At 43.6% G+C, this 23,309-nt stretch overlaps 2 protein-coding genes across 3 annotated transcripts in view; both read left to right on the top strand.

Moving 5' to 3' along the window:
• COMMD6 (COMM domain containing 6) overlaps positions 1-17,199 on the top strand; it is a 105,306-nt gene extending 88,107 nt beyond the window's left edge. Inside the window, exon 8 of the transcript XR_003370268.1 lies at positions 17,146-17,199. The gene's annotated coding sequence lies outside the window, so the exon portion shown is untranslated. The remainder of the gene's footprint in view (positions 1-17,145) is intronic.
• The window catches only part of TBC1D4 (TBC1 domain family member 4), a 153,916-nt gene that overhangs the window by 65,858 nt on the left and 64,749 nt on the right, over positions 1-23,309 (top strand). For both annotated transcript variants that reach the window (XM_026661087.1, XM_026661184.1), the window contains exons 2-3: positions 17,146-17,736; positions 19,216-19,305. In XM_026661087.1, the coding sequence (XP_026516872.1) occupies positions 17,146-17,736; positions 19,216-19,305 (681 nt within the window). The remainder of the gene's footprint in view (positions 1-17,145; positions 17,737-19,215; positions 19,306-23,309) is intronic.

Genomic DNA, 23,309 nt, shown 5'->3' with positions numbered 1-23,309 from the left:
TTAGTGGTGGCTTGGGATCTTGATGGCTCCCATTAACTAGGACAATTGGTTGTAAATGGCCAGGGGTGAAAGTAACTTAAAGGACTTACCAGTATGCCAGAGTTCTGAGCTGGGGGGGCCTCAACCGGAAGGGGCATGGCCTCAAACGGAGGAGGCGGGACCTTTAGATCCCCAGGCCCTTTAAATCAAGATTGAAAGGGTCCGGGGCTCTGGCTGCGGTAGCGGCGGCTGGAAGCCCCGGGCCCTTTAAATCGCCGACGGAGCCCTGCTGCCACTGCTACCCCAGGGCTCCAGCATCAGGGCTCAGGCAGCAACTTATAGGGCCCGGGGCTCCAGCCGCTGTGGGGAGCCCCCGGCCCTCTAAATCGCCGCTAGAGCCCCGCTGACAGAGTCCCGGGGTAGCAGCAGTGGCCGGGGGGGGAAGGGAGAGCGGGGGTCTGGTGGCAATTTAAAGGGCCCGGGGCAGTAGCGGTGGCTGGAGCCCCAGGCCTTTTAAATCGGCGTCTGAGCCCCACTGCCGAAGCCCCTGGGGTAGCGGCGGTGGGGCTCCGGAGGTGATTTAAAGGGATGGGCTCCCAGCCATCGCTACTGCAGTGGTGCCCTGGGCCCTTTAAATCTCCACCAGAACCCTGAGCCCCAGGGTAGCGGCAGCAGCCGGGAGCCCCCAGGGCTCTGGCAATGTAAAGGGCCCGGGGTGCCGCTGCAGTAGCGGCGGCTGGGAGCCCCAGGACCTTTAAATCACCACTGGAGTCCCCGGCTGCTGCCGCTACCCCAGGGCTCTGGCGGCGGGGCTCTGGTGGCACTTTAAAGGGCCCGGGGCTCCGGACACTGCCAGGAGCCCCAGGCCCTTTAAATCGCTGGCCTGGGGAAGCAGGTCCAGTACGGTGCACCGTCTCTTGCCGGTATGCCGGATCGAACCGGCTTACTGTCACCTCTGTAAATGGCTCTGTTTACTTGTAAGTCTTCCTGTATATATGGGTGCCAGCCAGTGAGTAATGAAGTCTCACAGGACATGTGAACATGTCACATGATACTGGAATCCATCTTAAACCTGGTGCTTTTCCATTTAGAAGGAAGGATGGAAACCCAGAGAGAGACAAAGGATTCCCGCCTTGTGCCAAAGATATAAAAGGGGGTGGAACAGAACAAAGGGGGCTGCCAATCATGAGGAATCCCCTAGTTACCACCTAAGCTGGAACTAACAAGAACCGTACCAGGCGAAAGGATTGGGCCCAGACTAAGAAGGAATCTAGTCTGTGAAAAGCTTAGTGGAACATCTCTGAGGGTGAGATTTACCTGTATTCAATTTCTTAAATGTATTAGACTTAGACTTGCGTGTTTTGTTTGATTTTGCTTGGTAACTTTGTTCTGTCTGTCATTACTTGAAACCACTTAAATCCTACTTTTTATACTTAATAAAGTTACTTTTGTTTATTAGTAAACCCAGAGCAAGTGATTAATACCTGGGAGAGCAAACAGCTGTGCATATCTCTCTATCAGTGTTATAGAGGGCAGACAATTTATGATTTTACCCTGTATAAGCTTTATACAGAGTAAAACGGATTTATTTGGGGTTTGGATCCCATTTTGAACTGAGTGTCTGGGTGCTGGAGATAGGTCATTTGTTGAGTAGTTTTTGGTTAAAGTCTGGAGTTTTGGGGGCATGGACCGGACCTGGGTCCGTGTTGCAGCGGAGTAGCGTGTCTGGCTCAACAAGGCAGGGTTCTGGAGTCCCAAGCCGGCAGGGAAAACTGGCTCAGAGGTAGTTTCAGCATGTCAGGTGACAGTCCCAAGGGGGTCTCTGTGACCCAGCCTGTCACAGTTGCATCCTTAGGCAATCCTAAGTCAGGCTATTCAGCATGTGTTAACACATGCTGAATCTTTGAATCATCACATGTTTGGTAGGAAGATCCTGGGATCGTTAATGCCACAGGTTCTGACAGATCTGGCATCTAATTTAAAGTACTGTGACAGGTTGTGAAAGGATCATGGATCCCAATAAAGTCAATGAACACAGCATATTTGTCTTTTATAGACAAATACAGAATAGGCCAAAGAACAGATTAAAACTTGTCACTTAAAAAAAACGGTTGGGGAGATGGTGGTGGGGAAATGAAAGTCTCTGTCTCTTGGTAGTGAAACACAATTTTGCTCTCTGGTACAGCATAGAGGCATGACCCTTTTTTGCAAGAACTCAAGCTAGTCTGCAACCTTTAAAAAGTAGTAGTTTTCACAAGTATGTGTGTGGAGTAGGAATTCTGTAAAGTGTCTAGAATTTACCTTGATGTGCATTTCATGACATTTGACTAATAAGCAGAAAGAACTGCTGTTATGTAGCATTGATATAGACCTTTGCTGTCAAACACCTCACGTTCCTTCTGCAGATTGTGAATCTTTACGCTCCTTTTATTTCTTAGACTTAACCTCATTTCGTTTATCTCTTTGATTTTTGTTTTCCAGTTGGGATCATTAATGGTTGAAGATTTATTCAGTATTGCTGATTTGTTTGATTAATATTAAGCATTAAAGAGACAAGGTGGGTGAGGTAATAGCTTTTATTGGACCAACATCTGTTGGCAAGAGAGACAAGCTTTTGAGCTTATACAGCACTCTTCTATATCCAGACCTGAAGAAGAGCTCTGTGTAAGCTCGAAAGCTTGTCTCTCTCGCCAACAGATATTGGTGCAATGAAAGATACACCTCACCCACGTTGTCTTTCTAATATCCTGGAACTGACACTGCTACAACAACACTTCAAACAGTAATGCTGTTAAACTGTTAAACTCAGTTGATGTTTTTTGTAATTTCCTTTAAGAAGCTAGCTAGAGTATGAGAGTAATATTTCAGCTGCCTGTGAAAGAACATTTCTTATTTTGACAGTGTAGGAACCCACTCCCCTAGGTTGTGTTGGGCTAGACCCAGATTCCTGAGACTTGTGAAAGAAGCAGATACTAGAACACACATGGCGTATGCCAAATATAGAAAAGGAGTAAAGTATTAGAAACCCAGCTAATTAAGTACTGTAGGTCTCTCTCTTCTCCTTCTTCACCCCCCCCCCCCCCCTTGGCTACAAGTTCAGTGTCCTGCAGTGTGTGTATTAGTGGTTGTCGGTAATTGTCTAACTACATCAAATCACAAAAAAGTCTTGGTCTTGTTTATGGGGGCCTCTGGGCAGTGTCACAGCTGTAACTTGAAGACATGCATGCTTGAGTTCCACTTTTATCAGCTAATGCTAATAATCTCTCCTTTGTGCCAACTGAGATCTCTGGTGTTGTTGGCTTTCAAACACCTGAAACATATGCCATAAAGCTGGATCACAGAAGAGAAAATGTTATAATAGCATGTCTGGGTTTGGAATAAATTTTAGAATAGTTCTATTCTGAGGATTTCTTGTTTTGTGGTCAGTAATGCTTTTGCTAACCACCACTTAATAGGCTTGTTGAAGAAAGTCTAGGCAGCAAGCTAAGTGAAAGAGAGCTCTAAAATCCAGCTAGTTTGGCATTCCATGCCTTCCTAGATATGACATTAGGAAGTAACTTTCTGAAACATAACTTGACTGTTCTAGAAAGAGTTCATTCACTTTCATTGAGACAACAGTTGACATTCTACCTTATTTTTCAGTCTTTGAATCTTTCTACTAAAGGCCCAGTTCTGCTTGCTAAAAGTCAGTGAGAACCTCAATGGGAACAGGATCTCCAGACATGCACAGGATGAAAATTCTGATGACGTTCTGCTGGTTAAGATCTCGTCAAGTTCGTCTTCTCTTGTGTTCTCCCATTTTAATAAATGGCTCAATTCTCATAGTAATTTCTCAGTCTGTGAATAAGTAAGTTACCTCATCCCAATGTTCATGATATAGACCAGCAAGCCAAATGTTTCACCATCCAAAGTGACACTATAGGTAAACTGAATAATAATAATTACAGGAAGAAAACCATTATAATAATTTCTTGATTGTGGCTTGTACTGGAAAAACCCACACATCTATTTTTGACATCTTAAGTTACTTGAGGTAACTGCCTGGGTAGTGTGAAAACCATTACATCAGTTGTTGTCATTCTGAAAAACTTATCAACCACCACGCTGCCGCCCGCAGAGAGTGTTCCTTTGAGGTCTAGGGCATTTACAGCGTGCTTCAAAATAAAGACCACACTGAAATGTCATGCAATTGCTGCTGTTTAATCTAGCGTAACAACTGCAACATACTATTTTTTGTTTTGGAAAATGGATTTTTAGATCCATGTCTAGACAGGAACATGGGACTTGCCATATTACATCAGTGGCATACTGGTTCACCAAACTCTCAGGACTCGACCTTTGCAGCCATCTGATCCCTGGCAGAACTAGGGAGCATGACTAAATCCAGAAGCTTGAAGTTTGGATCTTTCACGATAGTGTGGAGAACTAACCACAACAGGGATTGGCAACCTTTGGCACGCAGCTCGCCAGGGTAAGCACCCTGGCGGGCCGGGCCGGTTTGTTTACCTGCCGCCTCCGCAGGTTCGGCCGATCTCAGCTCCCACTGGCTGCGGTTCGCCATTCCAGACCAATGGGGGCAGCGGGAAGCGGTGCGGGCCGAGGGATGTGCTGGCCACTGCTTTCCACAACCCCCATTGGCCTGGAGCAGTGAACCGCGGCCGGTGGGAGCCGCAATCGGCCAAACCTGCGGACACGGCAGGTAAACAAACTGGCCCGGTCCACCAGGGGGCTTACCCTGGCGAGCCACGTGCCAAAGGTTGTCAATCTCTGAACCACAAGGAGACCAGACTGCCTGAAATAGTGAGTGCTGACCTATAGATTGTTAAAGTATTGTGCAATTGTGAGTTCAGTATTAACTGTTGTGCACTAAATGTTTGAATAGTCACCTAGACTGGTATTTACTACAGAATGCTGACTACAAATGCTTCTTGCTTCGGTGCAACTTTTTGTCATAGTACTGCATAAGCAATTGTCTCAGAATATTGTAGTGCTCCATTTTAAGACTTTCCAGGAACTTGCCTCTTATCCCGCTTCTTTCTTCACCCCACTTCCTTCACCTATCCATCAATATCCTCTGTCCATCCACAAACTCCTCATACTTGGTGCAAGAGTTTTCTCCTATAGGTCTCTTTCTCTGTGGAATGACCTTAGTGTCTGTCTCATCAACTCCTTTCATTTCAAAACTCTTTTATAGATTGTAGCACCTCTCCTTTGCATATAACTCTTCATTTCCTCTTCCTGCTGATCAGTTCTCTAACTGATTTACAGTAACCCTGTAAAGTTATTTTGCAATTTATCTTCCATGAAAGAAGCAAAACGAAATAAAATTATATGATATCATGGCCAAGTTTTTGATCACTAAAAACCATTTAAAAAACAATATTTCTCTATTTTAAAATCTTTAAGCAGATTTGCTTGAAGTAATTTTGAACTTTCAAACTCATTTTAAATGTATTAGCTAAAATTTCTTTCACAATTAACTTAAGAGCAATTCAGAAAGTCTTTATATGGTAGCCTTAGGAATAATAATCAGTGATTGAAGGCTGTAACTAGATTATCACGTTTTTGAATGAGATCACTTAGCTTTTGGTGTTCCATCACAGACTGAATAACAGCACATTATCACTAATTTGATTTTTTTTCCTTTGCCTCTGACAGATACTCAACAATCATGGAGGGTTTTGTTGAAGCAATTCCAATCTAGTGAGAAATAACTGGCACACTCAAATATTTATGTTCATGTTCTAACACTTCAGGCTATTTTGCAAGAATCTGCTAAAAATGTGGAGGGGTGTGTGTGTGTGTGTGTGTGTGTGTGTGTAATATATATATATATAATGTGTGTGTGTGTGTGTGTGTGTGTGTGTGTGTAATATATATATATATATATATATATATAATGTGTGTGTGTGTGTGTGTGTGTGTGTGTGTGTGTGTGTGTGTGTGTGTGTATATAAATTTTTGTTAGTGGAACCCATGTGGCTCAAAATGCCTTATTCAAGACCAACTTTATAGCTGTCTTGTTCTTTGTTTACAGTACAAGGCTTATGCTGACACTGAATTATATCACTTGCTATCTGTTTTAGTGGTTTCAGAAGAAATTATACTATCATGTTCTCGTCATCTATGATGTTTGTAATAATTCAGCCATTAACTTTGTAGCTGAATAAATCTTTAACATTACAGGATCATCTCAACTTCTGACAGGTGAGGGCTTGTGTCACAGTTGTACATAGGGAGATTTTTAAAATACTGGCAGATGTTAACATACTTTACCTGACAGAGGGAAGTTATTTTAAAGGTCATTAGGCAATGCAGTTCATAATATAAAGTTGAAAATGTGAGTGTTTCAGTAAGAGTCTGCATCTGCTTCTTAGCATTCTTTCTCTACATTCTGCTTCCCTCCTGGTAGATAACTTCTTTGCCTAATAGCAATGCAGGTTCTCTGATACCACGTACTGATGAATTTTGAAGGATATCACTCACTTTCTACAAGTGCAGGTAAAGTAGTCAAAGGAAACTGTTCTTTGGATTGGGGATCCAAATTCTTTACTAATCACTGCTGAATTACTAGCCTGATGTGGAGGCTCACAGTTAATGATTCCACTGGAAAAGTTTGACTTTTCTAGGAACTGGAGAATGTCCTCTTATCTACTTAAGGCTTTGTACTAGTGCCATCTTTATAGTAATGGAACATCTCCAAGGTTAATATATTGGCCTAGTGAGATCCCCGGAGGACTATGAGGAGTCTGAGGGTCTTGCTATACTCACATGGTACATTTTTCTTCACATTAATCCTTTTTTGTCAGGAGGGGAATAATGAGTAAGATGCAAGGGCACCAAATCATTGATGGCATCCACTGAAGTCAGAATTGTACCCACGTACATAAGGGGTGAATTTGTCTCAGACCTATCTTACTTGGAATGCTAATGAAATTCTAGTTGTAAGAGTGGGAGGAGGGGAGAGAGAGAGATGAGTGAAATAAGATCCATGCCTACCTTGAATGGGGGGGAATTTTTTGATACAATTCTTTTCAGGAACTATCTTGAATCCTCACCTTCCAATTTTTCATGTAAGAAGATGAATTTTAATCAGGGTCTTGATATAATGGATTCATTATAAATAAATACATCTTTTGGTCTGTCTGGCATGCCTAGTTAGCTTACTCTACAACAGGGGTCGGAACCTCTGGCACGCAGCTCGCCAGGGTAAGCACTGGCCGTGGTTCACCGCTCCAGGCCAATGGGGGCTGCGGGAAGCAGCGCGGGCCGAGGGATGTGCTGGCCGCGGCATCCCGCCGCCCCCATTGGCTTGGAGCGGTGAACTGCGGCCAGTGGGAGCCGCGATCGGCCGAACCCTCCGGACACAGCAGATAAACAAACTGGCCCGGCCCGCCAGGGTGCTTACCCTGGTGAGCCGTGTGCCAGAGGTTGCCAACCCCTGCTCTACAACTTCAATAAAGTTTGGCTATACAGTACCATTATTATGTAATGAACAGTGGACAGAGTGGGATCTATCATTCCCTTGCAAAATTTATGACTTGGAATGCAGCGAATGCATTAGCCATTCAGGAGATCAATTTTTAAAAAAAGATCTCTGAAAAGGTAAGGCTTTAAAGAAGTACACACATGCTAGCAGTGGTAGAGGGCTGAAAGTAGCATGACATACTTGCATCTTTGGTCAAAAGGACAATAATAAATGTTCTGTTTTTCACTAGCAATGTGTATATTTAATATCTAGTGTAAGGTACGAAAGCACAAAATTTCAAAGACTGAAGGAGAAATGGAGGACATAAGACTGAGGAGATACAGTATGAAACTTCAAGTAGAATGAGCTACTCTTAAACCCTTATAAAAGGAGAGGTTTCAGTGTTTATCTGTTTTGGAAATCAAATCCTGAATTTATTTCCACATGCTCAAAATAAATAGTTTAAAGTTTTAGATGTTTACTTATTTAAATAGTGCTATCGTGTTCATATGACACTTGTATTTAAAATACTATAGGCATTTTCTGTTCCAGTGGGACACATGATTTTTCTATTGATTTATACAATGCTTAAAGGAAGATTGGTTCCGTTTTGAAGGAACGGAGAGTAATATAACTTGAATTTCAAACACTGGCTACCAATTTCAAAATACTGAGTGGAAAAATTGAGGGAACTTTTTGAGGGAAGAATTGAGAGAATCCCCAGTAAGGAAATATTTCTGTATATATTCCTTGTAAAGAGTTGGAAAACTATTAACAATGTATCTAGGTATGTTGGACTATATCGGGGTCTCAAACTCAAATGATCACGAGGGCCACATGAGGACTAGTACATTGGCCCGAGGGCCGCATTACTGACACCTCCCCACCCCGCCGCCCTTGGCCCCGCCCCCACTCCAACCCTTCCATGAGGCCCCACCCCTGCCCCACCTCTCCCCACCCCTTCCCTGCCCCCATTCCAATCCCTTTCCCGAAATCCCCACCCCAACTCTGCTCCCTCCCTGCCCCCAGGGAGTGCAGGAGGGGTGTGGGGTGTGGCAGGGGCTCAGGGCAGGGAGTTGGGGTGAGGGGTGCAGCAGGGGGTCAGGGCAGTGGGTTGGGGTACAGGAGGGGTGCGAGGTGCATCAGGCGGCCCAGGGAAGGAGGTTGGGATCCAGGAGGGGTGTGGGGTGCGACAGGGGGCTCAGGGCAGGGGGTTGGGGTGCAGGGTACGGCGGGGGTCAGGGTGCAGCAGGGGGCTCAGGGCAGTGGGTTGGGGTGCAGGAGGGGTGTGGCAGGGGGTCGGGGTGCAGGGTGCGGCAGGGGGTTCGGCTGCAGGAGGGGTTCAGGGGGCGGGCTCTGGCCCGGCGCACACTGGGGGCAGGACAGGCTCCCTGCCTGTCTGCCCCGCCCCCGCACCGGCACCCGCACCGGCACCGGCACCGCTCCGGGATGTGTTGCTTCAGGCACCGCCCCCAACATTTCCCATTGGCTGGGAACGGGGAACTGCAGCCAATGGGAGCTGCTGGGGGTGGTGCCTGAAGCAACATCAACACACACCAATGTGCCCCCCCTTCCCCAGGTTCCGGCCGCTTCCCGGTGCGGGGGCAGGGCAGGCAGGCAGGGAGCCTGCCCTGCCCCCGGTGCGCGTCGGGCTGGAGCTGCTCTAGGTAAACGCTGGAGGGGGCCCATGGAGAGCTCGCGGGCCGCAGAAAATTACCTCGCGGGCCGCATGCGGTCCAAGAGCCGCGTGTTTGAGACCCCTGGACTATATAGTGTTTGCCACAGTACCTCCTTAAATAGTTTGAGAGAGAATCCAATGTCTACTCAACCAGCCAAGTAGTCACCTGTTCTATGTATTCTTTTCCTCCCTAATAATCCCTTTTGCCTGTTGACTTCCTTCTCTTACTGTCTGTATACTTTATGGTGTCTATTTAGATTAAAAGCTCTGAGGAAGGAACATGCCTTACTTTGTCCACTCAAAATAAGCTAGCTGCTTTACATGTGTTTCCAGAGGCAAATCATGTAATACTGTTGTCTGATTTATATATTACACAGCAATTACTGTCTGACTATGCTCAGAGTTGCATTAAAATCAAAATGCATCAGTCATTTCTAAAGTGAGCTAAAATAAGTATTTCATGACAATTAAAATTTCTAGCTTCCCTGTTTAAAATGTTTCTTTCCCCTTCCCCTTTGCATTGTAGAAGTACCCAGCTCTGCTTTTGGAAATGGACTGTATTATCTTCGTATGTAGAACCTCACTACGTGCAAGTGTGCATTGGTAGTATAATGAATACATCCATCTCTGGCTGCGTCTTCACTACCTGCCTGAATCGGCGGGTAGAAATCGATCTCTCGGGGATCGAATTATCGCGTCTCGTCGGGACGCGACAATCGATGCCCGAATCGACGCTTGTACTCCACCAGCGCAGGTAGGAGTAAGCGCCGTCGACGGGGGAGCCGCGGAGGTCGATTTGCCGCCGTCCTCACAGCGGGGTAAGTCAGCTCGGATACGTCGAATTCAGCTATGCTATTCGCATAGCTGAATTTGCGTATCTTAAATCGACTCTCCCCCCCACCACCACCCCGTAGTGAAGACGTAGCCTCTGTGTAACAGTTCTTGCCCACAACTGAGAAGCAGTTTTGTCAAGACCTGAATGGAAACATATCCATTTGAAGCCAGGGGGAAAGGTAGGGTTGCCTGGTGTCTGGTTTTTGACTGGAATGCCCCGTCAAAAAATGGACTCTGGCAGCTCTGGTCGGCCGCTTCCTTGGCGCTGCAGTGCCACCGGGTCCCTGCACCCCACCCACTGGCCCAACCTGGAGCCCCCTCTTACACCCCAAAACTCTCATCCCTGCCCCCACACCCCTGCCCAAACCCCTCATCCCAGAGAACCCACACCCCCAGTCCCTGGGCTTTTTTCTCTGCATTTGGATTTTCATTCTGCACCTTGGTGTTTCTTTCTTTAACAAGTCCTGCATTTTAGGTTTTCTGTCTGTCAGTCCAAACTGACAGTAGAACAAAGTAGAAGTTGATGGCAAACATTTCTTGATACTTGTTCTGATTTGTGTTTGTTTCTGTTGATTTTGTACCACAGATACTGGCCAAATTCCTGTATGATATAAAAGGAGACTTGCATATTGATAAATCTGTATTTTATATAATGAGGAGTAGAAGAGTAAGATTGTACAAAAAACAAGAGGAAGGCTTCAGAACCAACACCTAACACAGTCATTCTTCACCACTCTCCTGTTGGTTGGTTCTCCTCAAACAACCTCACCTTTCCACCCCTCAACATAAATTACACCAAAGTACTGTAATGTGTAATTAAATCATTTTAACCAATTCTGTATTTAGGCCTTTGTCTGGCTATTAGCAAAGAATGCAGCACAATTAGTAATAAGCAGCAATACTTTGAGTACTGACCAGAGCGTGTTTGGGGGTTTTGTATAGCAGGTTTCTGTAGTTTCAGACTTCCAAAGGACTTGAATGCTCACTATGTGGAATTGTATTTTGAAGAGTTATATCTGCACCACAGGCAGCAAGCAGAAAATTACACTGAATAACTTCAGTCAGGTTGCCAATAGGGTTATTAGATGAGTTGGGTGAAGGTTTTTTGGTGACTAGTGCATTTGCCGAAAAATGCATTTTGGGGGGGGTGGGTTGATGCTTCCTGGGGGTGCCCAGGGTTGTGAGGCACTTTGCTACCACCTGCTCTTAGCATGAAGAAGCCTTGTCCGTTCCGGCTAGGGGTCACCTCCTGGACTTCACAGGCAATGCAAGCACTCCCCTCTCAGCCTATGCAGGCTCTGCAAGTTTAGTAATTGGCACACTCCAGCCCCTGAATCCTCCGAGTATCCCCCTGGAGTGTCCAGCCCCTGGTCCACTGGACACTCACAGAATTCACAGATCCGCCACTCCCAACGGAACAGTACCCCCAGCTTACCAGCTTCACCCCAGGATTACTGCTCTGCCTAACTTGCAGCACTTAGATTTGTTAAAGAACTACCCGTTTTCACTATTAATGAACAAAGAATAGAGATTTTAGAAGTACTTTCTAGAGCCTAGATTTAACTAACGAGACATTTTACTGTGTCATGAAGTTTTAGCTCACCCGAAGTCTTTCTCCCAAAATGTAATAGCCAAGCTGGCTGTGATCCTCTGTTCATAAGACAGCTTGGCAGCTTGTCCCCTAGGTGAAGGATATCATGTGACTCCTTGCATTGTCCTGATACACCATACTAATTTTTTGATCTTAGTCATAAACAGTACACCCTTCCTGCTGTGTGTTCTTCCTTCAGATTTTGTGATCTCTTGTCAGCTTTGCAATCTTGATCAGCTGGTGGCTCCTTTGCAAGTAGACTTGCATTGTAAGACACACAATAACCAGCCAGGGTGATAAGTATCTACTACCGCCTGCCTGACCAGAACCTGTTTACCACCTCCAAGTGACCTATCTTAACTAACAGACTTTAAGAATGTTGTTTGCAATATTGTAGTCATGTTGGTCCCAAGTTTCCGAGCCTCACAGAGAAGATCTCGGTGAAGCTCAAAAGCTTGTCTTTTACACCCCTAGAAATTGTCCACTAAAAGATATTGCTACACCCACCTCGTCTCTCTTATACTTTAAGAACACAGTATAGATACATAACTTTTTAAAAATAATATCCTTACATACATTTTCCAGTTATGATGACCAGTCGGGTGAGGGCTCTCAATAAAAACCTTACATGCTACCCTTTGGCTAACCATTTTTTTTTTTTTTTTTTGCTTTGGTGAGAAATTGAAAAAAAATTAGTTTTGGGTTCTAAATGAACCAAACTTTCTTCAGATTTTTGTGGTTAGCCATGAAATAAAAAGAATAATAATTTTGCTCAATTCTACTTATTAGCATGCAGATTCAAATTTGAAATGAAGCTGTAGCTTGTAAATCGTAAAGTGGCTTTCCTTATTACTGCATAATTTATATAAGATTCATTTAGATAAGTCTGATTTACTAAATTCTATCTTCTGTTGCACCAGTGTAACTGAGTAGACTTTTAGCCCAGGGGTGGGCAAACTACAGCCCACGGACTACATCTGGCCCATCAGACCTTTAAATCCATCCCTCAAGGTCCCGTCGGCGAGCAGGGCTTGCCCCGCTCCGCATGTGGTGTGTCTCTATGCGGCTCCCGGGAAGCAGCCGGCATGTCACCCCTCCAGCTCCTATGCGTAGGGGCAGCCAGGTGGCTCCGCATGCTGCCCCTGTCCCAAGCCCCACCCCCACAGCTTCCATTGGCCGGGAACCATGACCAATGGGAGCTGCGGGGGTGGTGCCTGTGGACAGGGCAGTGCGCAGAGCTGCCTGGCTACGCCTCCGCTTAGGAGACGGAGCAGGGACATGCCGCTGTTTCCGGGAGCAGCTTGAGGTAAGCGCCACCTGGAGCTTGCACCCCTGAGCCACCCCCTGCACCCCAACCCCTGCCCCAACCCTGCCCTCCGAACCCCTTGATCCCAGCCCAGAGCCCCCTCCTGTACCCAAACCCCTCATCCACGGCCCCACACCAGAGCCCACACCCCCCAGCCGAAGCCCTCACCCTTTCCTACCCCCCCTACCCCCAATTTTGTGAGCATTCATGGCCCGCCATACAATTTCCATACCCAGATGTGGCCCTGAGGCCAAAAAGTTTGCCCATGCCTGCTTTAGCCCTAGGTTGTAAAATGTCTTCACTTGCTTCTGTGCAGCAGACTATGAATATGAACATAATCAAAAGAATTTCACATCTTCACCAGTTATTCTTTTGAAAGTTTTCTAGCTTCAGCAGATCATATGGATTCATTCTTTGTTTCATTATACTGGCACTCTCTTGTGTTTTTTAATTATTTTGTGAATTTTTAATCTGTCAGAGGTTGAAAGCCTCATAAAAAGACTCTCATAAGTGTTATGTAAATATGATGTCTGTACAAGTTCCCTAAAAATATGATTTTGATGCCATTATTTCCCCCAATCAGTAGATGTCAGAAATCTTTCTCTGTTCCTGTTAACTGTAAACAGAACATGTATTGTTTTGTTTTTTAAGATAAAAATGTGGCTGTTCAAATCCTGTGTAGCCTGTGTGGTTCCAGTGCCAAATCAGGAAACACTTGGCTTTTGAAGCACCAACGGTTACTGTCTAGAAGCCTCGTGACGGGCTGGAGTATGATATAATGAACTCAGTTCATCTGAGGAAATGTCGTGAAATTACTCCCAGCTTCTGTAGTGGGAGAAACTTTCTGTACTTTTATTCATAGCAGAAATCTATTATTAAGTACCCCTATTCATTAAAAACATTGTCATTTACTTCAGTGTACCTTGAGAATGCCTCAGCTATTCAACTGGGATCCAAACCCGAAGGTACCACTCTTTGAATGTTGATGTATGGTGTTCTTTCTGCTTCCTATGTATTTTCAAAATAGGTCTGTGACAAGGTGGGTTATCCCACATAATACATAGTCTCTCTAATATTGTGGGACTGACATAGCTACAACAACATTACTAGTATGTCAGATATATTTTGTATGCAAAGTTAAAGCTCTGTGTGTATGTGCGGTTTAATTTAGAGCTGAGTGGCCTCTACTAGCAACAGAAGGTGTTCAATACATTAAACCTGACTGACTATTACTATGTTGTAAGTCTCTTACACATCGTAAGAATAGTGGACTTCTGTTTTGCTTTTTTAAATAAACTGGGACAGTTTGCCTTCGTGATGTTTTTAAATTCCCTTTAGAAGCTTTATGAAGTTAGAAATCAACTTAATAAGGCATTACAGTTTCCCTATATATTTCACAGTGAAATCAAAAACCTATTTAGTTGTTTTTATGCCAATATGAAGCAAGTATGAATTTGTGCTTTTAGAAATCTTGTGAATAACCTGCTTGTAGTTTAATTTTTGGAGGAAACTGGAAACCTTTTCTGATTTTGTACTATATTTTGCTTTGGGGTCCATGCTTCCACTCAGTGAATGCAGTTGTGAATACTGAAGGGAGAATAGTCTACTAGGACTCTTTTTTGTAGCTTGTATTTTTGAAGAGCCGATCCAATGTTGCCATGGAGTTACTTGTGCCATTCTAGGCACAACCATAACAATGGTTTTCCTTTGTGCTGTTTTCTTTGCTGCAGCATGCATCATTTATCAAAACTGGTAGTCCTCCAAAGTCTAAACTTTATCAGCTCTGCCACTTTAAAAATGACAAGCAAAACTGTTATATACTTGATGATATTAATGCTAGACACCTACGCTAAAACTTTCACAAACACTACTTGAACTTGTTTGCAAGTCCTGCCAGTAAGTTTTAACATGTATTTTTCCCCACCATATTTGTCTTTAAAATGATCATATGTTTTCATCAAATACCATAATGGGTAGTTAAACTGGGATAAGTAAGGATTCCAGCATGAAAACATATTTGTAAAGCACAGAGAGATTCCTAACTTTTACTTAAATAAATAGATTAAAGTACCTATCTAAAGCTGGGTGAACATTTTGGGGTTGGTCTGGCACATCTCTCATTGAAGCTCTTACTCCCTATTCCCTTTGGCTTATGTCCCTTTATTACTTGGCAGTATTTTGATATATAAAGTGTTCAAAGTCCATATTACCAGTTTAGACATGAGGTCATTTTTGTATTAGCGCACAGACAATGATCTTTCTCCATTACAACACATCTGAGTAAGCTTATTTGTTCAGTCTCCATTTCTATGCAATTTATCATTGTACCCAATATTCCATGAAGCTCAGTTTCTTGACAAATAGCTTTTCAATTTACTTTCAGTTAACATGTAGTGTTTCAAAGGACTTGCAATTTCATGAGATACCTTCTCTGATGGGTATCCTTGTTAGAGTACGGTCTATTTGATGACCAAGTTCAGCACCATAGATTGACCCTGGAACCAATGCTAGGACATACTTCTAGCCCTGAAAGTTTTGTACTGGTCTATCGACTATTTTCGTTGGTGGACTGAAAAGCACTGCTGACAAGTAATTTAGTAATATTGTCAGTATAGTACTTTTCAGTAACTTAAATAAATGCTGTTTGGAGTATGAGGCAACATTCCCCTCAAGGAAATCCGAAAGGTCAGTTGAGACCTAGTCATAAGTAGTTTCTTTCTGTGGGCTCAAGAGTAGCTACAACAGCCCTATGAAATTAAGCATAGAAAATATTCCATTTCCTTAATAGTTTAGGCACTTGGTTTCATTTGTCCATTGTAGGTCATCTTACACTTGGAAACTTATTTTAAATTTGAAAGTATTTTTGAGAGGATTTATCAACACAAAAAACATAACTTTAACTAATTAGATGAGACGTGTGATCCTTTAAATTTTTATTCTGATTACTATCTTGCCTAATTGTCATCAACCTTTCCCCCCATCCTCCCCTGCAGCTCCAAATTTTAGCAGCTGGTACCTCATGAAACGACAAGAGTTAGATTTAATGCTTCATGATCTGAAAGCTTAGATCAGGGTGTCAGAGGGCTTTTACAGTAAACCATAATGTAGAGCAGGGGTCAGCAACCTTTGGCATGTGTCTCGTTGGGAAGTCGCGGCCAGCACATCCCTCGGCCGCGCCGCTTCCCGCAGCCCCCATTGGCCTGGGACGGTGAACCGCGGCCAGTGGGAGCCGCGATCGGCCGAACCTGCGGACGCGGCAGGTAAACAAACTGGCCCGGCCCGCCAGGGTGCTTACCCTGGCGAGCCACGTGCCAGAGGTTGCCGACCCCTGATGTAGAGAAACAATTTCAAAGGTGATGAGATACAGCGTTTAATACTATACTAAAAGAAGTAACAGATGGGTCATTCTGAATAGAAATAGGAAGCAAGTTCCACAATTAAACATCTCTGTAAGAATACCATTGCCATACATTGATCATATTGCATTTGAGGCCAAAACATAACTGGGAGCACTCAAAGAAATTAACATACTGAAGGGGGGAAAATTCACTCTAGTTAGTAAAGCTACCAGGTTTTAGTAACTGATGGAAAAAATCAGGATTTTCAGATAAGCACCTGCAACTCCAGTGTAGTTAATTATGTTGTGGCCAATAATGTAAGTTGTGAATGTAGCCCACTAGTTCTATGCACTGATAGGATTAACAGGGTAGCATTTTGAGGGACTACAAAATTCATGTGTATGATCAATATCCTTGAAATGTAGGCATCTTGCACTGTTGCCTTGTGTACGTGAAGGTTTGCACTGTACACCTTGCTCCCAAGGAAATCAAACCCACAATTTCCTCTGTAGCCGTACAAAGCACCACAATTAGACTTTGGAGCTAGTATGCCTGACTTACTGTATTAAAGGGTTTGTTAGTAGCTTAATTGTAAGGCTCTAGAAAAATACTTGACATTGTTTACCCATCTGAAATGGTGCATGCAGGATTCAGGAATGACTAGTTAAGTATTTCAAGGCATGAAGCTGGTGGCACATACTGCAGTAGCTAAACTGTTACTGGCATGAATATTTCTGTTGTCTAAGACTGAAATCTTATTGGGAACATCCTTGGGACTGTGCTAACAAAGTCTTTTCTGCCAAATCCACTTGAGGATAATGATTTTCTCTGACATTCTATTATTCAGAGTTGAATTCTAATCCATTTTTTAAAGGCCTTGCATGTTGGACATTTGTGGCTTTGGTCTTTAATTTCTGGTTTCCTTAATGAAGATTTTTAATTGTCACCCAGGTTCCTGATGTGATCAGCAGCATAAGGCAAGTGTCCAAAGCAGCCCTGAAAGAGGATGCCAAGCCTGGTAAGGATAGTGAAGATGCCTTCTACAATTCCCAAAAATTTGAGGTTTTGTACTGTGGAAAGGTGACTGTGGCCCATAAGAAAGCCCCCTCCACTCTAATTGATGAGTGCATTGAGAAATTCAGTCTACACGAGCGCCAGCGCCTGAAACTGTTGAGTGAGCAGCGGAGCACAGATTCCAGCTCCGACTTAACCTTGTATGAAGGAGACGTGCCAGCTTCTCTGTCAGATAGTCCATTTGAGGAGCTAGATGGCACGAGCACCACCATCGGGAACACTGGGATCCTTACAATTGGAGGCCAGACCAACCTGGCTGGCACCCGTGTCTCCTTCCCCGAGCGAATTTTGGAGGATTCTGGCTTTGAGCATCAGGAATTCCGCTCCCGGTGCAGCAGCGTCACTGCAATTATGCAAAGGAGGGTTCATGATACCAGCCTGAAAACACAGCCACGCAGGAGACATGCAAGTGCACCCAGTCATGTTCAACCCTCAGACTCTGAGAAGAACCGAACAATGTTATTTCAGGTAGGTGATATAGCAGTACCTGCAATTTCATGCATACAATAGAATTAGGAGAGCTTGACTTACACCATTATTGTCACTGCTGCATATTGAAACTTCTTATGCAAACAATTTCTGTTAAGACAAAAAACATTTGCTTTTCTATTTTGTATTACAATACATGAAACCATACTGGGAAACTCTAAATAATATTGAATAATTTGTATCCCAATTATTTTGGGGGAAGCTAAAGTTTAAATCATATAAGTTAGTAAACTTGAAGGGAATATAATTGCTTATCTGTTAATTTGACAATATAAACGTAATATTTAAGAGAACCATGTATTTTGTTTTAAAATCTGATGCTTGTATTCAGACTTTTTTTTTTTTTTCCAAGCCCTTTTGTGGATTGATTTCTCTATCCATAACATTGTTTAACAGAGCAAACAAAATCTCCCTTTTGTGTTATTAAAATGAACAAGCAGTTAAAGCTGTGAAAAATAATGTGCAGTTTGACTCATTCTCTTTTTATGGTAAATTTCAGTGATGCTAAGAAGTTTCTCATTTCCAGAATAGGAATAGTCTGTCTTGCACAAAGTCTGTTGAAAAATTATACTTCTAAGATCAGCTCAATAGCTTCATCCCCAAACCCTTTAGTCTTTTTTCTCTCCCCTGAAGTTCATTTAAATATTTCAGAGCATATGTGCTAAGGAAACAAGAGAAAATTATTAGAACAAGTGACCCAAAGATCTTTTGCTTTTTAAACTGATAGGCTGCTAAATACTTAGGAATTTTCTTTTCCCCCTATTTTAGAGAACAGACTTGCATTTTCATCCTCTTGAGAAACACTAACGGATGTGAGGAAATATATTGCCATTTAGAAACCCACAGCCCATCACTGGTGGTGAAAAGGTCTTAGCTGAAAAACCCCTCAAGCTCCATAGGAGAGCAGATCATGAGAAAGCGGAAGGGAAATTCACTGCAGTGAATAATCTGTTCTTGTTGACGATTAAAAAGAGGCTAAATGCATCACCTTTATTTCAAACAAACAACAGCAGCAAAGAACTGAAGACCCAAACTGTTGTTGTTTTTTGAATTTTAAAAAACTCATCTGGATAGTTATTTTTGGTGTAATAAGGCTTGTAACTTACCTTGATTGTTTCAGGTCAGTCTAACAGAGCTTTAATTAGGGCTGGTCAAAAACTGGCTGTTGATGGAATAAAACTTTTCATGAACTGTCCGCTTCCTGCAATCTTTTTTTGTTTTGTTTTACCCCCCAAACTGAATATTTTGCCATTTTGTTGAAATTTTCTGCAATTCCCCTCCCTCATTTGCCTTTTTCCATAAGTGCTAAATTCTGCCATCTTCGTTCACTGAGTAAGCTACTATTCAACGTGAGTAGCTAAAGCAAAGATGGCAGAATCTGACCAGTTATTGAACTTCATTTGGTGTATTATTCATTTTTGCCTTATAAAACAGTCTGATTTAAATTTTATTTTCAAGGTTGGACGATTTGAAATTAACCTCATCAGCCCAGACACCAAATCTGTTGTGCTTGAAAAGAATTTTAAAGATATCTCCTCATGTTCTCAGGTATGTATTTATTGGGTAGCTGTGATGGCTTTTTTTTTTTTTTTAGTCAGTGGGCAGCAGAAAGAGGCAATCAAAGCCTTTGATTATAGAAGATTAAATGAAAACACAATACAGAATATCCTTAAACATAGTGGTTGTACATCATATGTCTCTTTTTAAACAATTATACCTTTGTTTTAGTTAACACCCGTATAACTAGATTTTGGCTTTCTCTATAGAACCCTAATAAAAACATGGTAAGACACCTATTCTTTGCCCGCTCGTCCCCACCAGAGTACTTTGGAAATGTTAAATATAATCTATATAGAGTGATGTTTGAGGTAATCCTATTTTGAATGAGAACAACACACGCTACAGTTTAGACTTGATAAACCACAGTATAGTTTTGGGGATGGCACTGGAGGAAGATGGATTTTAAAATTTGATCAATCATCCAGTTGTTACCATTGTAGACAACAGGGGTGGACCCTCCTGGCAATAGATCAGGCAGCAGTCATTCAAAGTGTAGAAATTCTGTGCCTCCAAATGCCACTTACTGGTTTGTTTTAGCTCCCACAAAGTGCTAGGAATTGCGCAAACATAAAGGAAAGCACAGTCCCTGCCTCAAAGAGCTCACAATCTAAAGACATACACAGAACCAGTGAATTTCTGTGAATTGTAGCGGTAGTTCTGGTCATCATTCACCTGTAGCTAGATGTGAATTTCCTTAACTTAAGGAAAGAGACCACTCGGTTCAATTTTGTCAGCCTGAAATCTCCAGTTTGGAGGTGCTCTACGGTGGGGACATTGTGTTTCAGTGAGGGCTTTTGCGAGTAAGAGGAGTACAGCTGTTCTGCTGCCTCTGACAGGATACAAAGTGTCCCTCTCCCCAATGTGGGACTAGCTCTGCAGCTGAGGTTGGGACAGAGCCATGGTTTCTGCCTCATTTGGAGAATTTAGTAGTAGCAGCAACTCTAAAGTTTGGAATTCCAGTGGCAGAATTAGTTAGTGGGGCCCTATGCGCAGCTTCACTTTCGGGGGGCCCCCCTTGCGACCCAGCCAAGAAAAAAAATATTCTCTCTTATTTTCCCCCCCCCCCATTTTTAATTCTGTTTCTTCATCCTCCTCCTATATTATAAGTAATAGGAAGTAAATGAAAATAAAGTGAGGTACTTGATTGGGGCAGGGGGTTGGGGTGCAGGAGGGGGTGCGGGGGGTTGGGCTCTGGGAGGGAGTTTGGGTGCAGGCTCAGGGGGTTGGTGTGCAGGAGGGGTCAAGAGGGCGGCACGTACCTTGGGCAACACAGCTCCCAAAGCGACAGGCATACCCCTCTGGCAGTGGATCCTAGGCAAGGGGGAGCCAGGGTGTCTCTGTGTGCCGCTGCCCGCACGTGCTGCCCCCGCAACTCCCATTGGCTGCATCCCCCGGCCAATGGGAGCTGCGGAGTTGGCACTCAGGGCAGGGGCAACGGGTACACACCCACCCACCAACCCCAGGGGCCTCAGGGACGTGCTGGCCGCCTCCGGGTGCGGTGCGGCATAGAGGGAGGGAGGCAGCGCGGACAGGGAGCCGCCTTAGTCCTGCTGCGCTACTGCTGGCACGTCTCTGTGTGCCCCTTAGGGGGATTGGGCAGCGCGTCTCCGTGCACTGTCTGGGGCGGGGGCAGTGCGCGGAGCTGCCTCCCCCCCACCAGGGGCACGTAGAGATGGGCCAGTAGCCGGCTGTTTCCGGGAGCAGCGTGGTATTTGTCCTGCATTTTGGGGGCCCCATGCCACCACAGTGTTTGTTTCATGATAAATCCGCCTCTGCAGAATTCCATGTGGTCAGCACAAGAGCTATTAAAGGTCTCTAAATGCATTTTCTGAGGGTTCTTAGACCAGCATCTGATCCAAAGCACTCTTTTCAGATGTTAAAATTACACCATTCAAAATCTTCCCTTGTATCTGTGTTGCATGGCTACATAGCTTGCAAATTAAAACTGGGATTAGCATATACTGTTGCTTCCAATGGAGGGAAAAGGAGACTGCAAGAGGAATAGGGAAATCTGGCCTACGTAGGCAAATGATAAAGATGAAATCACAGATCAGGCAGGCACACAAGGAGGAGAGGTAGGAAAGAAGAGAACCTGTGGATGCCCTGGGTCCAAAATCTTTGTTTACCGGGGCAATGTCATGAGTGGCAGCTGCTAGTTTCCATGAGGGTCCTGGTAGACAGCAGGTGAACCCATGGGCAGCTCAGGAGAACAACACTGGCAGTGAAGTCACTGATATTTAACAGGTTTCAGAGTAGCAGCCGTGTTAGTCTGTATCTGCAAAAAGAACAGGAGTACTTGTGGCACCTTAGAGACTAACAAATTTATTTGAGCATAAGCTTTTGTGGGCTACAGCATCCGAAGAAGTGGGCTGTAGCCCACGAAAACTTATGCTCAAATAAATTTGTTAGTCTCCAAGGTGCCACAAGTACTTCTGTTCTTTTTACTGATATTTAAAGTATGGTAGGAACTGACCTAGTATCTTAGATAGTCCTCTTTGTTCTTGCTTTCCTCTTAACTGAGACAAGGTGAATGAGGTAATATCTTTTATTGGACAAACTTATGTTGGTGAGGAAGACAAGTTTTTGAGCTACACAGAGCTCTTCTTCAGGTCTGGGAAACTCAGTCAAAGCATCACAGCTAAGTACAAGGTCGAACAGATAGTTTAGCATAAGTAGTTAGCACATACATTCAGACTGTGTGCTATGTGCTAACTACTTATGCTAAACTATCTGTTCGACCTTGTACTTAGATACTTAGTGTCACAGCTTTCCCAAACCTGAAGAGTTCTGTGTAAATCAAAAGCTTGTCTCACCAACAGAAGTTGGTCCAATAAAAGATTACCTCACCCGCCTCAACCCTGTCAGACCCAGGATATTAGAGAGACATCTACAACTTCTTCCAAACTGGGCATTTGTAAGCAATAAATCACTTCAGACTATGTTTCATGCTGGTGTTTATGTAGTCTTTCACTAGAACATAACTTGAGTGGGTGGGGAAAAATAAAAGCCTTGTTGAGAACTAAACTGAATAGGTGCTAACAAAATGTTCTGTGTTTCCAAAACATCTGTGGCATATTAGTGAAAGAGTTGGTTTAAAAAACACAAAACAAACAAACAAACAAAAAAAGCTTGGAATATTTACCTTTATGAGCTTAAGATTGATATGAAATGAAAGAGCAACAATCTCTCCAGAGTGTATTTAGGGTTATTTTACTTCTGCCCTAGTAAATGTGTTGCTTTTCTGTGGCATGAGTATGCTAGGGTGCTTCATTTCAGACCGGAAAATGCATGTCCTGAATTTGTATAATTGACCAAGCCACAAATATAAATGATATAATTTTATATATCTATATGTATAATATATAATCTTAAGTGTCACAGACAGCTGTGTGGGTTTCTTGTTAAGCCTCATTGACCTTGTGGGTAACCCAGAACAATAAACAATCATCACATGTCCTGTTGGTATGACAAGTCGAGACGCCCTGTTAGAGAACAGTGCTGGGAGTACAGTTAACAGACAAGCTTGCTGTGCTATTTTCAGGTACAGTGACGCAAGTGTCATCCCACCTCCCCCATACACCTTCCCCTATGCAAGGAAACGAGAAAATTCAGAAGACAGCAATAGATTTTGCTGTAATTCTTCCTAGATTTGTGTTAAAACAGTTTATGCTGAGTCTGGGGACTGGCCTGCTAGGGACTCACTTAAAGAAAATATGTGAGTTTAACCAAAATAAAGGTCAGAGTGGTGGCCCTTTCGTATGTATAAAATCTATCCCTTCCTACTTAATGAATTGAAGGTCCTGAGCTGCCACAGGGGAAATGGTTTGAATTACCTCCCAGTGTTGTAAGATGAGAAGATAGGGGCTGATTTGAACAAAATAAGTCAGAGAGAAATGTAGCTAAGGTCAAATTTTTTCATGAGGAAAGAAATTGAGCCTTATTCACTGCTGTTGCTTTAGGGTTTGTATTTTTTGTTTTGTTTTATTTTGTGG

The sequence above is a fragment of the Terrapene carolina genome, unplaced genomic scaffold (genome assembly GCF_002925995.2).
Source record: "Terrapene carolina triunguis isolate 2854851 unplaced genomic scaffold, T_m_triunguis-2.0 Scaffold21, whole genome shotgun sequence".
NCBI lineage: Eukaryota > Metazoa > Chordata > Testudines > Emydidae > Terrapene > Terrapene triunguis.
The sequence above is the reverse complement of the archived record's forward strand: the minus strand, read 5'-3'. Positions and strand labels throughout refer to the sequence as shown.